Source organism: Notothenia rossii, assembly GCF_949606895.1.
Source record: "Notothenia rossii genome assembly, chromosome: 1".
NCBI classification, from domain to species: domain Eukaryota; kingdom Metazoa; phylum Chordata; class Actinopteri; order Perciformes; family Nototheniidae; genus Notothenia; species Notothenia rossii.
Window position 1 is genome coordinate 21,283,397 of NC_136912.1, and position 16,530 is coordinate 21,299,926.

At 40.7% G+C, this 16,530-nt stretch overlaps 1 protein-coding gene across 22 annotated transcripts in view; it reads right to left on the reverse strand.

Annotated features, from left to right (window-relative positions):
• Nucleotides 1-1,280: 1,280 nt before the first annotated feature.
• Nucleotides 1,281-16,530, reverse strand: part of ptprdb (protein tyrosine phosphatase receptor type Db) — a 104,284-nt gene continuing 89,034 nt past the window's right edge. For 11 of the 22 annotated variants that reach the window (XM_079672083.1, XM_079672087.1, XM_079672088.1 and 8 more), the window contains 10 exons: nucleotides 14,969-14,992; nucleotides 13,206-13,325; nucleotides 12,148-12,302; nucleotides 10,150-10,435; nucleotides 6,409-6,587; nucleotides 6,124-6,250; nucleotides 5,635-5,760; nucleotides 5,374-5,528; nucleotides 4,758-4,893; nucleotides 1,281-4,648 (listed from right to left, as the gene is read on the reverse strand). In XM_079672083.1, the coding sequence (XP_079528209.1) occupies nucleotides 4,580-4,648; nucleotides 4,758-4,893; nucleotides 5,374-5,528; nucleotides 5,635-5,760; nucleotides 6,124-6,250; nucleotides 6,409-6,587; nucleotides 10,150-10,435; nucleotides 12,148-12,302; nucleotides 13,206-13,325; nucleotides 14,969-14,992 (1,377 nt within the window). In that variant the 3' untranslated portion in view covers nucleotides 1,281-4,579. The remainder of the gene's footprint in view (nucleotides 4,649-4,757; nucleotides 4,894-5,373; nucleotides 5,529-5,634; nucleotides 5,761-6,123; nucleotides 6,251-6,408; nucleotides 6,588-10,149; nucleotides 10,436-12,147; nucleotides 12,303-13,205; nucleotides 13,326-14,968; nucleotides 14,993-16,530) is intronic. The other 11 variants (XM_079672073.1, XM_079672092.1, XM_079672090.1 and 8 more) reach the window with 1 other exon arrangement.

Consider the following 16,530-nt stretch of genomic DNA (forward strand, 5'->3'; position numbering starts at 1 on the left):
AATAGGGCTGCTTTACTTTGCCTGCTATCATTCTCTAGTAAAAGTGATTTGTTTTTCATTTACATTGTAATTGAAGGCCCTAAAACTGAATTTGCTCTGTGTCTTTCACAAAAGCAACGTTTGTCCCTCAGCTTCAACAAAAAGGATGAGTACTTCATACAGAATGGAGCAGCATTGGATCATGATTGAAACAAAGTTGCAAAGCTTATTGCTCTGAAAGTGAAAACAGTCTAATGGAGGAAATGTTGAAGTGTTGAGAACTGAGCTAATGACACAGCTCATGGCAACAGAGCTTCAGAAGCTTCAACAGGGAGTAGACGACTGATCTGAAACGCTCTGCTCGAAGCCCAGAAGCAAGAAGCTCTCTGAATGAGGCGTTGGAAGATCATTTGCTGAGCCTTTGCGATGACAAGACATACATGAATGAGAAAGGCCCTTTCAGCAGCAACTTTCCACTCACTGCAGACTGGAGCCTCCATCTGTTTTCCAATATGGATTTATCAAGAATAAAAGTTTTTAGTGATGCAAGAAGCCCTGTGAGGCTGGAACGCTCATTACACTGCCAACAAAAAGTTTCAGAAAAAACACTGGATGATGCTGGAATAAAATGAGAGACAAATAGAGCAGCTATTTTTAGTAACATTCTCATTCTCGTTCTTAACTGAACCACTGAAACTGCACTTTTACAGGAGGTAAAAACACACAAAGCCGCCGAAGAGAAATTCCTTTCCTTTCTATATTTATAAAATAAACAAATCAACGTACAGATGTTTTCACAAAGGAAGGTTCTCCATTATGCCACCTTTTTTAATGACATATTGACATGACTTTTAATGACATTTTCATGACAAAATAAATACTACAGTATGTCATGACATATTTTGTGACATTCTGCATTATGACCTTTTATGATTTCTTTGATATTCTATAATGTGACTTCAGTATGGCATTTTATGTTACATACTTTCACACAATACAAAAAAGGCTTGTTTTTCATTTTTGATGGATCTCCAGCAAGTTTAAAGTCTAAGCTAGTCAGTTTTGATGTATGTACACTATAATATACATAAGATCAATTATATTTTGTTATCCTTTTAAACAACATAACAAATACAATCGTTTCCCGAATTTTATCGATAAATCATTGAAGTAGAGGCCAATAATCTGCTTTACATTTTTATTTTATTTTTTAACATAATTATAGAATCTTCTGTTTTGGGATTTTCATTATTCTAACACATTTTTAGACGTTTTGTTATTAAAAACGACAGCAGTAGCAGTTATTTCACTTGAGTTTATTTGTAACAAATGAAACTTGTGTCGACAGAGAACAGAAATCCAAACAGAACTGTTTTTCGGTTTTCACGTGCTCCGAGAACCAATGTAAGAAAATAAAAAGCACTTGTTGACTCGGAGCAGAAAACAAAACAAAAAAATAAGTTTACATTTACAGACCAATTAGAGGTAATTGGTCCAAGTACCACACCATATTTTCGTTTTTATACAATTTATAAACTCCAGTTTTACCCATCTACATGATACATTTGGGGGTGGGGATAAAATAGAACACTTCTTTGTGAAACTTCTCTTTTGTGTTACAACAAATCCACAATGTGATGTATCACACATACTGCTGTGCCATAAACTGTGATTTCAGGTGCATCCTTTTAATATATCACTCTGTATATCTGATACATTCTTAATCACTCTTCCCCTTATTCATTTATCTATTTATTAATTAATTTATGCAATATTCAATTACTCTCTGTGATTTGTGTTATTTACATATACACAACCATGTGAGCATTACAGGGTCCATCTTTACTGAGATCAAGTAAAACTCCTTTGGGAGGGGGGGAGGGGCTTTCAGAGATAATAGGATACTAGTATTAGTGCATAGTACAAAGAGAGAAAGTGCAAGTCTTCCCATAACAGGTGTGACCAAAGGGGCATCTCAAAAGTGGTACCATGCATACAAAACGACAACAGGGTTACTTTAAGAGGGTGAACAACTGTCAACGATCTCTTAGCCTATATGGTGAAGCGTTGAAGAGCATAGAAAAAAAGAAGATGATGTGGGTTGTGTGTTGTTGGAGATGTAGCACCTGATCTTCTTTCAGCCTTTGTCATTAAAGGAAACAAATATATAACTGTAGACATCAGAATGAGGACTCATTGTACGTTTAGGGCTTCAGGTGGGATACGGTGAACTCTTGTTATTTAACCTTTTCTCCAAACTGACACAGATTGCCACTGCCTTTCAGCTTTTTATAGATTTCTAAATAGCTGAGGAAGTATGAGTTCTCTGAGCCAGCTCACAGTCGGTGCCAAAGTCACCAGTATGGCCAACATTTCTTAGCAGCCAAACTGAAGTCGGATGAAAGGAAAACATACACAACGTTTCAGCAAGTGTCCCAGGAAAGAAAAGACGGAAAGCTGTTGAAATACAAACTTTTTTCTTTCCAAAATGATCATCCTGCTCATAACCTATTTTGAAACCACATTTTTAGTGTCTTTAGTTAAATCTCATGTAAGATATTCTTTAACATTTGAAAGAGATATGATATTATTGTTGCTGGGTTGAAATTGATGAGTACAACTATCCAGCCCACACAGAGCCTCCCATAAAACATTTCACAGCCAAAAACAGATCACACTTTGACACACCGTAACATAACAAAATAATATACACAGACATTCAGGTCACATACGAGCATACATACATAAAGTACACAAAAAAAACCTTTAAAGTAACTTTATCAAAATAGGCGTGTAATATAAGGCACTATAAATCTAAAATCAAAATACTTATTAGATGCTGTTTGAAGTATGAGTTCGATCATTCGTTGGTTGCCGTGACACACAGAAGGATGACATCATCTACTGGAGTTGTGACATAATAAAAGATCTACTTCCTAAGAGGTCAGTGGTGGACCCTCTGTTTGGACACATTTAAACGGTGGCGAGAATCATATCAAGCGTAACATCTTTGTGTCTCGAAAATGATGCACCATCATCATCAATATCATCGTCATCATAATGGCATATAACTGCAGTTAGTGACTTGACACAAAAATATATAATACATCTACTTATTGCACACTGAATCAGACAGAGAGAAAAATCATAGGTGAGCATTCCAGTGAGAAAATTGTTCCTTCCCTGAGCCCCCCCCCCCGCCCCCCTCGACCCCACCCCCATTATTCTACATCCCTTTCGTGCTCCCTGCTTGAGAAATCTTTGTGAAGCTTATTTGGACACATAAATATTTTTTAATACTATTCTTTCTGTGCATACTCTCTGTAGTTCTATCTGGCTTCCTCTGAACGTGCACACAGAACAACTTGGCGAGTTTATTCTCGGGACGTCCTGGCATCAGCAGGGTTAATGTTGCACCTCTGTCGGCCCCTGGGAATTCTTCTCTGACACCACAGGCCAGATAGAAATGAGGTTGAGTCCCGTGTGCATGCGAAACGCGTGTGTTGTCAAAAACAGAGTGGGTAGAGAATACAGGAGAGTGACACTCAATGGTGGTATTTCCATAGAATTGTGAACATTTTCCACACTAGTTTTGATTGTATACTTTAAAACAGTACTGTATCACTTAAAAAAAGCTACAGCTCATTGGATTACACAGATAAAGAAATACAACTTTGCTTTCGTATGGTCAGTGGGGACAAATTCAGAAATCTGTAAAAACAAAACAAAAACGTGCCATAAAGTAAAAAAAACAACCCAATACATATCTACATGTCACATATCTATATTTTTTTCTAAAAAACTAAATCAACTTTTTACTTTGTGGTATGCATTTTAAAACGCTTTCAAGTTTCCCTTATCTTTAACCGTGAAGCATAAGGTTGAACTGGTGGTTTTTATTACTGTATGGTAGAAATATCTTCTTTTTCATTCAAAAGAAACAAGAGTCTGTTTCCAAAACAAAACAGAAAAAAACACTTCTTGGTGCCTCTTTTTGGGATGTGTGTTCTTTGTCTTTTTAATACTGTGTGCTCTGTGTTTTCAGTCTCCTGCTGACAATTCTCTGGTGCTCAAAAGTCCCAGTTCATTCAGTCCACAAGGCTTCCATAACATGGATTTGTAGACTCCCTCTAGACAGTCCTCAAAATAGAAAAATCTAAATTTCCTGTGACAGCTAAATACTGTAGCCGGTTCCTATATTTAGGTTGGTGATGCTACACTGGTGGTGGACTAGGTGAGAGTTCCACACCCAAACAATGTAAAGCAATCTGGGTGCTCACAAAAGCACTGAAACAAATAGAAAAAAATATTTGATCAAGTATTCTGATTGGAACAGTGGTTGAAGTTGCTTCTTCAGACTGACCAATGGGTGTGTTTGGGCTGAGGGTGCAAGGAAACACCCTTGTCAAGCAGGTCGCTATGGCTCAGTAAGAGGTGCTGTTTCTGGGTACGAGATAAGCCGATGGTCCCCCTTCACTCTGCATGTGGTGGCAAAAATCTTCATAGACACATCGCAGCCTAGTGCATTAAATCAGGCCGCATGTGACCTAAGAAAAGTGCACTGGGTGGGATGTGGCATGTGAGAGATGACCACTCGGGTTTATGTTGCATAGTGATCAAAGCTTCCCAGGTACTCCAGACTGGCCCGGTAGCAGAACTGGTACTGGTCCTGGAGGGAGGAAGAATAATGTAAAGTCAGTGACAGAAGAAAAAGAGTGTTAAGAGAAAATGAGCATGATGTAGCAGGGAAACAGAAGGATAACAGCGTGGGAGCTCACCTCTGTCTGAACGGTGGCAGGTCTCTGGGTGCGCAGCATCTTGACGGTCTGGAAAATGTCCACCACCCCCTCGTACCTCATCCTCTCCAGCACGATGCTGAGGGTGATGAAAACACCGGTCCTCCCTACTCCAGCACTGTGGGCGGACAGACGGAAACATATTTAGAGCTGGATATATTTGGAACTGTTAAACCTGTAGTCATGCATAATAGACCGACGTGCCATGTTCCTCTCAATGGCTATGTTAGCAGTGACGACATTCAGATACATACTACAGTGATCACATGTACATACTGTATGTATGGGTGATAGATTAAAGTAAAAAAAACAGCACTAAGTATCTTAGTAAGATCTTAGGCTACCACCAATCTCTGAGCTCAACTGAAAACATGAAAACCAATCTTTGAAACATGATCCCTCCTTTGGTGCTTTTATGATAGTATTAAAAGTGCTTTCTCAGGCATAAAAAGTCAGTTATGTGAGATAATTCATGTTATTTTCATTTTTCTCAGCATTTGTTATTTTACTCCCCTTAATAAATTAGGTTTTTTCTTTAATTAGTCACTCCTTGATCTGTGTATAAACTAAAGGGGTTAATACGAGGAATGGGTTTTACCTGCAGTGCACAGTAATTGGCCCATCCTGACCAAACTGTTCTTTAGTTTTGTGCACCTGGCCAATGAAATCAATGAATCCCTCCCCTGACTTTGGCACTCCTTGCTCTGGCCAATCAGTAAACTGGAACTGACGAACTGTCCGCGATTGGCCGTCCTGGAGGAAGAGAATGTGTTTGATTATTTTGAATCACAGAAATAATCTAAAAGCATTACACATGATGTATTTTACCCACATGAACACAGACAAACCAATGACTTACCCTGGCATCAGTGACTTTGAACTCTCGGAGGATGTACTGGGGCATGTTGTACTCAGCCATGGGATCCACCACAAAGTATTGGTACCTGGCGGAGCGCTCTGCGGGCCAGTACTGGTGACATTTCTCCTGCAGGAAGACAGCACAGAGACTAACGTTCAGAGCTGTACATCATGTCTGAGGGACAATTTCTGGATACTTCGTCATGAAAATGTCTTCCTGACTGAAATTCATTATTCACTTGGAGATAGTCTTGTGCCAGATGAGATATGATGTCCATGAGATATAACTCAGACAATTATCTCTTTCACACTCCATCACTGTGTTGCTTGCATTTTTAACGTTCCATATGCTGTTTTTAATAGTCATGACTATAATTTTTTATTATTTTCAGATGTATGTATAAAAATAGCTGCCTATTATATCCACCCTAACAACTGTTCCCTGTATACTTGATTACACAATAATGTGTGTCTGTATTAGTATTCGTACCCGTCCCATTTCTCTCAGTTTGGTTAGCATGACAACGATGGTGGAGTTGTGTTCCCACAGCATCCTCCAGTAGTCCTCTGTGGTCTCAGCCAGCGGGCCTTGGGTTGCTATGTAGGCCTTCTGCTGCCTAAAAACACAAATAGGTAAATTAAATACTTAACAATGCATAATGTGGGGCAGATTTGACAAAACACTGATAACCGTAACTGAATAAACTAATGCCATGCCTGAAATAAAAGTCAACAGTAACATTGGAAACAATAGTTCGAATCAGTTTATTCTGACCTGTATCCGTCGATGAAGCTGGCGTTGATGTAGTCAGATCCCTCCACTCCTCTGATTGGCTGCAGACACACACGTGTGGTCTCGTAGGGCATGATGTTCACCAGCCGGTTCTTGAACTTGTTGCATGGCAGGTTGGCACTCACAAACCGAGATGTGTGGGCCTTGGCACTGGCCAGACGCTGAAACAAAATCAATATTTTACAATATAAAATTGACTGACATATGAAGAAACTTTCACAGGTACCTTGATATTGACCTCAGAAGTCGTGTAGTATTGGTAGAAAACAAGAAAAGCAATATGGGGAACAATGGAAACGAGGAAGCATGAATTAAAGGAAGGAGGAAAGTTCAAACACATTTGAGGATTCAGATGTATTTAGCACAAGCCGTGTTTGCCGCAGGCATACTGGACAAGTGAGATTAGAAAATCAGCTTGACTTGGCAGGCCTGAGGATACTTAGTCAGACGTCTTTCATTGAATAAACAAGAGGGGCAATATAGGGGGACCATAGAAGCGGTAAGGATTGGGAGAAGAAAATATAATAAAATGAACTAGAGGAGGAAGAGGGGCAGGAAACCACAAGGCCCCACACTGTCTCAACACACATATGTGAACCACAGATGATCCTTCACTCACGAAGGGGGAAAAACTGGAACACACACATTTGTATGGATACGTGCAGACAGACAGACGTTAGCACATACTCTACACTCTCGCTCACACTCGACCATTGGATGACATGGCTTAAAAGGAAAGACAGAACAACAGGGAATAGGCAGCAGGGAAACCGCAGACTCGCAGGGGGAAACAATGGGGTCTCATGAACTGAGCCTCGACCATCGCTGGCTACCGGAGCGCTGTGGGAGAAACAGCAGAAACCTATTTTCTTACAGACAGACCAAGCTGGAAAATCCCAGAGCAACACAAGTTCACCGGTTCATTTTGTTAGTCTGTACCGAAGGTTCCAGTGCCAACAATAGTCATTCTTCATTTGATTTTATTTCGATTTGACTTGAATCTTATCAATAAAGTCTGGCACTGACAAAACATTTTTGTTGCTTTTACTCATGGCCATTATATTCACCATCTGTTCAACTTGGATGAAATCATGCCCTGCTGGCAACCTCTTTAACCTCCATAGCAAACTCTCAGTGAAAGGAAACAAAAACAGTGTGTCTACAGTAATAGGGTGCTGGATTACCAAAAGCTGCCAACAAAAAGCTTCAAATTGTTAACTTTAACTTGCTTTTATTTGAGGGATGCGATGCTGCTCCTCCGTGAGAAATTCCATCCATTTGGTGTTTGGTTGATGAGGTTGGAAAGTTCAGTTTCTATCTTGTAAATGTAAATGTATGCTAATGACTGGGACACCCCTGGCTCATGTTTGAGAACAATATAAAGCTGAGCAAACAGTTGAGCCCACAGTTCATTGTCTTTCGGAGGAGGCTGCTGCCATTAGAACAGGACAGCCAGAGCAAAGGATGAAGGAGATAGCTCAGAGTGGCTTTGTGTTTACTTTCCCCTCTGAGCGTCAGAGCAGACATAAGCCATTCCAGGAAAATAAAATCCACCTGCTTTCAATATATGTCTGTATGGTTAAATATTCTATTCACCCAGCAAAACCAGACAGTTCTGCTGAAAACTCGTCTGGGGGTAAGATAGAGGTAAATATCACAGTACAGAAAATTGCTAGAATAAAGTGAAAATACCACTACTCAATAACACTCCTTTGTTGCACTCCCTCTTCTTGCTTGTGTATCGATGAATGTGTTCTGTGCTCTCACTTTAAATTCTTATCAGCTTCCTAAATGCTTGAAAGCAGCCGTATGTTATTTTATTTTAAACTGCAACTTCCTGCCCTACATAATTAAGTATTTCTGTAGCCATCACATGCCCAAAACGACTATGCTCTCTTAAATCCTCAGTAGAACTCTCTTACCGTAGAATCAAACGGTGCAATCCCATAATCCCCTTCAAATCCAACTATCCATCCTGGGTATATGAAACTCTCAGAGGGGGAATGCTAACAGCCCTGGGAAAGACGCTCAGTGACTATCAAGGTCAGGAACGGCAGGTTCATAAATACTGTATGTCCCTATGGAGAAGCTTGCTCTCAAGCTGAGAGAACCACCTTCTCATGTGAACATGTCACACAGGAAACACACAGGTGTAAATAAAAGAAAAGACTCCATTATCAAAAAACGTACTTTTACTACACTTGGGTGAATCTGATTTAACCAAATCACCAAACGTCAATGTAGTCTGGTGGCTTTGAAGAGAGCATAGATTATGGCTTCAGTTCCCAGTTAGGAAGGGCTGTCTGACGGCCAGATCAAGCGATAGAAATATTCTAAATACAGCATACATATACTCAAAATGATATTTATCTTTTAGGTGGGCCTTTGTTTTAGGTGTCCAAAACATATCCACACACAGCAGTAGATTGCTTGCTTCTGTGTAGCTACTGTTAGAAATTAAAATCAATGTTTTAATGGGGTAATGTAGTTTAAACATGCCGTCAGTTTAAATGCTGTTTTATACTGAAAAAACAGAAATTCTTGTGCACAACCAGCTGTTAAGCTTTATTCTGAAACTCTTTCATCTCCGGTTGGCAGTTAGCATGTGGTACATTTACAATTTCTTATAGAGATGAATTTAGTAGCGAAATGACATGGAGTGATGTACACCGGAACCTACTGATTTTAACACTGCAACCATAGATGTAGAGACATTATTATTGCTGAATATTAAACGGAAGTACAGTTTGTTTGGATAAAGTTAGTGTTTACAGACGTGAGCCAACATGTGACAACATCCGGAACTCCATCGGAAACTAAAATGCCGTGAAGTATTTCCAGTATTTTTAAAGTATGAATTACAGCCGTAAAATTGCAATAAATGAAAAGGGATGAAAGAGAATATGAGGAGAAGAGGTGTGTTTAAGCATATATTGAATGTACGATGTCTGAATCCTTCGTTATGAGTAACATGGAAGATCGGAGGAGGAATATCCCTACAACGCCAACCAGCAGATGAGGAGGAGCCACCTGGGGGTATTTAACAGCTGAAAGTGTGTTTCGCTGCTCTCTCTCTTTTGACTCCGGAGCCCCAGAACACAGCTGCTTTTCTGATTGAACAATATCATGCTTGTGACATATCCGCGCCTTTTTTAATTAAAGTACCCAATTGAACCTTCACAGAAACTCCATTTAGTCTCCTTTTAAAGCTTCTCTCCTGGGCGGGAGAATAACGAACACAGTTTACACTACTCCTGTCAGTTTTTCCAAACTGGTGGCTAGCCGACAGCCTTCTACTGTAGGTAAAACACTGACTATGGATAAGTACCTCATAAAACCCCGCTTCAAAACAAAACTATCCCATTAACAACCTCCACAGCTTGTTTTTCAGTATCCAGACCACACTTCAAACCCCATCTTCATGCCTTTGATGTTTTATATATCAAACACAGTCTGACAGCATGAAGAGAGCCCATCTGTAGACCCTGGTTTATTCTTAAGTGTGAGAAAGGACTGAATATCTACAGAACAAAATTCAGTGGAGCTATTGTGCAACGTTACCCTTTGTTTGGCCTTATATGTACTGAGGGGCAAGAAAAAGCTGACTCTCTCTGTAGAGACCAGTGGAGTGTCACATCGTAATTTTTTATCGGTTTTATGAACCATCGTAAATCAGTTGGACCAAATTTGACAACTTTCAAAGACATGTTGATGAGTGCTCACCTTGAACTCCACCTCCATGCCGGTGACATTCTCTCCTGGTTCGATCTGCGTCAGCCTCTGGATGTAGGAGTACAGGTTCCTGGCCGGGACCTCCGTGTTCCCGCAGGTCACGGCCTCCAGCAATGCGTCATGAATGAAGATGTACTGATCCTCCGTCTGGACCATGTAGTTCCTCTGGGAGCGCATCAGCGTGACATGGCCGTAAATGTCGAGGGTCTTCTCATGCTTGATCCTCTCGGCCATGCCGTCGATTACTATGAAGCAGCCTGTACGACCCACTCCAGCACTGAGCCAAAACGAGGGGGTGGGGGGGGGGGGAGAAAAACAGGGAACACATGGTGATGTCATACTCTCAACAACCTATGGGAGATAAATTGTTAGTGCTATGCCTTCAAAATCGGTCCAAATCTAGTCCTGTTGCATATTGCAAAACCAATAACATACTGTGCCTAAATCTACTAAGTATCACAAAGATGCCAGCAAGCAATATTTCCAACACAGGATGTAAAAACTGACATCAGCGATGAGTCAGCATCACCGTCTGACTGGCATTAGGAAGATATCCTCTCCTATCGACATACAATCCAGAAATATAATACATTTAGCTGCCCACCCAAACACTTCACATTTATGCTGTGCAAGTCCCTAAATGTTGAAACAGCCTGACCAAGCAACTTCCTGCAAGCGAATAAAAACCTCTTTATATGGTTAAATTAATATCAGTGTGTATGTGCACGCTGGCTTGTGTGTGTTGCTCAGGTGAAATGAGATTTGGTCCATTGTTTGACACAGAGAATGGTTCGTATGTTAAGGCACATTATGATGGAGTCTTTCCGGGATAATTAAATTTGACTGATAATCCTGTTAGATACTCCATCTGACTGCTACGGAAGATTAGGAAGAGCTCCTCTCCTGCCAACCTTTTCAACCCCCTCCCCCCCACCCCCGAGCCTCATCTCTCTTTATCTTCTCTCCAAGTACCCTTACAACACTCTCACACCCGCCCCACCACGTTTTCACTCTCGCATTTTTTTTTAGACTCCATTTTCTCTCCACCTTTCCCTTTCTTTAATTCATCATTTCCATTCACTGTCCTGGATTTGACCTCACCTTCTCTCTCATGCTGCACATATCTCCTCTTTTAACTCCCAGGAGCCAACACTCCCTCTCAATCATTCCTCCATCCCCCTTTCTTCACTCTCTTTTCCTCCTTCCACCATCTTTACAGCACTAATTCTCCCTCCCAAGAGCTTCTGCTCCATATTCTCTCCCTCTGCTACCCACTATCTTCTCTACTTCCGTCCCTGGTTGAGCAAGCAGGACTTGGGCTTGTGAGCCTCCTGCTGCTGAGATGGCAGCTCATTTGAATATAAACTTATGAACCCAGATCTACCACCAGCGTAAACTGTAAATAGCGAACACTAAAAGCTACTTATGGAAAAGAGGGTAAGCATGGCGGCCGCTGTTGTTGTAAAGTGAGGTTGTTAAGTGCGGAATGTGGGTGTCTAAGCCACTGAGGATGGTTTGGGGTTTTCATAATGGCAGGTCAATCTGATTTCAGCTCAGGACCTATGAATGATTGTTTACAAGTGTTCTTGGACTCTTTTTGAATTTCACAGACTCCTGGCGATACGAAAGAATGACGTTGCCAAGTAAAACCCAAAATAACACATAAGTGTTTCATGAAAGCCACACACACACACACACACACACACACACACACACACACACACACACACACACACACACACACACACACACACACACACACACACACACACACACACACACACACACACACACACACACACACACACACACACACACACACACACACACACACACACACACACACACACACACACAATAAAGGACCAAATGGACCACTTTTCTTGGGGATTTTAAGAATGCTTTTAGTACAGTAAATGATATGACATTTTAAAAGTTAGTCATTATAAAAACACAAGCACTGATAAAAAAACACACACACACACACACCTGCAGTGGACGACCATGGGACCCGCATCTGGTGGGTTGCAGGCCTTGACCCTGCGTAGGAAGGCCAGGAAGGGGGTGGGATGTTCAGGTACCCCGTGGTCTGGCCAGGCGGTAAACTGGAAGTGACGAACCTCACGCTTCTCATTGGAGCCGCTCTGTCAAAAACGTTTAAGATAAAGCTGGAATAACTCTATATTTATGTTGTTGTTCACAAATATATAGTGTCTGATAAAAAAAACTAAAGCCACAATGTCTCCATCTGTCTTTCAGTACTTTTCAACCTCCCCTACCCTGCCCTGTCTGTGGTATTCAGCTTTAGGCACTATGAATGTTGATTATGAAAAAAAGGACTCGAATAAGAGGAAAAGGCAAAGTTATTTCCCTTAAGAGCTGGAAAACATTGCCAAAACAATAGTTTATTTCTTGAGGTTAATAGTCATGGATTAATACACTTTTGGTGGCCGAATGAGTGTGAGCACTGACTAAAAACCACAGTGCCCATGTTCTTGGGAATAATAATAACACAGAAAACAACAGTGCGGCTTTTAATACTTTTTGAGCAGTAATGGAGGTCTGCGGCACAGAGGAATAAGCTGCAGTGTATCAGGCTTTAGCTACACGACTAATACTTGTAAGAAGGATCAATTCATTGTTGGTTTTTGGCTTTTGGGCTTTGCTTTGGTTTTTTCTGCTATTTGTTGACAACAAGAATAATCTAAAAGATCCCAAGAATAATCCTTTCAAATGTACAAGAGTAACTCATGGCTAACATGTATATGTGAACAAAGTAGTTAGTTTATTGAAGCTGACAGGGGGTCCATTGTAGGTGACATGAGAGATGCATTACTTTAATCTCATTGGAAATCAATATTGTATGAAACATTCAAACAAAATGTGGTCGTTCTCCATGCTGGGTCACAAAGGCAGCTGCATAGTTATGTACAAACTGTGACATGGCCAAAGCATAAAGCACGAACACACAAACTAGTAGGCATGAATATTTCAACAGATCAATACACACACAACCCCATTACACTCCACTGCACATGTCATGTTACCTTGTAGAGAGCGAAGGTCCTGACAGAGTAGGTGGCCAGCTCCACTGTGTCCAGCAGAGTGACCTGGATGAGGCCGTAGGTCTCTGTGCCCCGTGTTGGCCAGTACTGATCACACTTCACCTACAAGGGGAAGAGGTAAGAAGCTGTGAGAGATGAAGAGCAGTTTGTATATGCCTGTACACATGTTTGTAAAAGAACAAGAAAGAAATATAGCTGACTTTGGTTCATGTGCTTGTGTACAGAGGCAAAAAGGAAGGGAGTTTTGAAGCTTATCTGTTAGAGTTTCTGCAAACAAATGTTTGGAAAAAATGTGCGTTTTGCGACAACCCAGTGTGTGAAAGCGGTTTTAGTAAGTTTCTGGGGCTAAGAGTAACAGACAGAGAGGCAGGGGAGAGAGTCCTGCATATGTTGTGCTTTAAATACTAGAGAGCTGTACTCCATGAGAATGCCATATGTTGGTGGGCTCTCACATATAGCCAACACAGAGCTGGAAAAATCCACTGACACCTCAAGCTGAGCCCTCACATATTTTATGCTGTACATCGAACTACATTACAACCTCACACATCCCTACAAAAATACTTCCTGCACAACAAATCCCAGATTCCATGACCACCAAGACACCTAGGATTCCCTTGAATAAATCAGCCATATTTGTAGTTCTTCGCCTCAGCCTCGGAGACCACAGACAAGATAGGAAAATATCCCAGAGGAGGGCCTTGGCAGAATCAGGCCAAACCAAACGTTATGTGCTGATCCCTCCAGTCCTCACATCAAAGACAGCAGGGAGCTCAGCTCAGCATTCCACTGCTCCAGACTTGGGATTATGCGTTTTGGCCCCGAACGTTCAGCCTGTAATTACAGCTTTTCAACAGTTGTTTTCCCACCAGACCTTGAGACACTATGGGGACAGGAACGGTTGTCCACGTAGGGGGGCCAAACCCTGCCAAACACTGACAGGATCGCAGTAAATGCCTGTTGTGAAGACTTTATTATTCATCGGTATATTTGCTTAAAGGAAAACTGCCGTGCTCTTGTGTGGTTTGATTGGTGCTAAAAGGAAGGATACTGGCAAGATTCCCACTGTGGGACCATCTGTGATCATCTCTGTTGTTCTGTAATGCGTGAACACATAATGGCGTAATGTTGAGAGGTGTTAAATTAGATTCAATCATTTTCTCCAACAAGCAGCTCACTCCTCGCTCAAACCGTAGATATAGTAGTAGGGGACTTATAATAAACAGTTAAATACAGTTCAATTAGCTGCTTCTGCTGTTGCATCATGTTGTAACTACCTTATTGAATTGGGAGAATGTAAAGCTTAGCAGTCATTCACAAACTAAAGATGAATCATTTTTACGAGGCAGTGGCAGCCAACAGCTGACAATGAGGTGATTTGCAGTCCTTCATTATGTACTCAGTCTTTCTTCAATAGCTAAATCCTATCCTGCATAGCCAACAGACAGAAACATAGAAACACAGTTGTGCATGTGATCATGCAAACTGAAGACACTAATGTGCACTGTTTTTTGACCTGGAGGGGGTTACAATAAACTACATCTCGGACCAAGTTAACTATGAGTGCCTTTAGGTGAGTTGAAAACAATCCTGCATTCCTACTCAAAACATTGGTATTAGGAGAAAAAGGGTAGAAAACATCAGAAAAAAGGGCACTGAAAAGGGATAAAAGGTAAGGAGAAAACCATGTGAGGTGAGGTTGCATTTCAAAAGGGATTAGCAAAGGAGAGAAAGAGAGGTCTTGCCTTAGAGAAGAAATAAGAGGGCATCTGAGGGTCAAACAGACACAACAGAGACAGTTGGGAAAGGTTGAAAAGGAAACAGAGTTTAACACAAGACACAGGTTAGTAGGAAACGAAGCACAGATGAGAGGAAAGGATCATTTTCCGAACACGGCTCTGGACATAATTGATTTGCGCTTAATCATGATTCACACCTCAAGCCATCCTTTTTAATTTTATTCTAACATGACATGCTCATTACATTGCATTTTTACTCAAGTGTATATTCTGTTAACAACAGAACAATTCCTTTGAGCTAAATGATTTTCTAATTCATTACCTACCCCTATTTAATTCTTCTTGTAATCCCCCTAGGTCTTGCTCAGCATTCTAATCCATTATATTGTACTGTACTGTATTTTGATTAACTACATGCCACCTTGTGCTATCCTACATGACGGATTTCATTTCTTACTTTACCACTGCACTTTAAGGTCGGTCATCGTATCGGTTGCTTTTTGGTTTATTTAATAAGGTTATTTTCTGTACTTTATGACACGTCCTTGTGTTTTGTCTTACTCCTTTCCTTGGTTATCCTGTTCCTTCCATATCTTAAAAAAGTGTAATGTCCTGCCGTGCCTCATTCCTCCTCACTCCTCTCAAATCAACCATATCCAATCCTATATTCTAGCCTTACTCAACTCTAACCTAACTGTTCTTTATTTCACAGTTATTTTATTACTTACTTTACTGTAATTGAACTTTTATGGCCGTGTCTTCTCACCTCTATTCTACTAAATCAAGCTGACTTCTACTTCTTCCACAACCCATCCTGTTCTCTTACAAACATTATCTTACCCTTCTGTACCCAAGTCCTCATTTTAACATACTTTTCGCTTTTCTTTCTGAATGACCATCAATCCTATCTCACGCTAAACATCTTACTCTACACTTCACCTTCTTCACCCTTTACTGTGCTGACTGTGGGATGTCCGGCTGCACTTCACACTACATGTCACTGCTGACACTTCCTCAATCATCTGAAAAGCAGAATGCTGCAAATAAATAATGGATTACATGAACAGCATAGCATGTAGCCTACCTAAGCAACTTGCCTGCTGATGTACACTGGCACAGACCGAGGATAAAAAGGTGTGCCACGTTTGTCAGGATTTAAAAAATGCAGTAGGAGTACTCCTTTTAAGGTCTTTGGCATTTATTTAAAAAATATGTAGTGTTCAAATAATGTTTCGCTTCACAGTTTTTGCTTAAAACATTTTTCTTCGGACATCATTAATATACAGATTCTAATTGTTTTATCCAGTGTGTAGCTAACCTGAACTGGTAATAGTACAGGATGACTCGAGGAAACTCTAGTACATGTATACCTTATATACTGTATACCAAATTACCTCACCATACCCAACACAAATGCTTCCTTATGTCTCTCAATTTTTCCCAATGTATTCCACAATGTCTTGTGTTCTGTGCTATCTGTGCAAATCCTACCAAACCATTCGACAAAGAGAAAAACCTACTTAATATTGCATCCTGACATTTACCCAATTTCCAGACTGACCTATCTT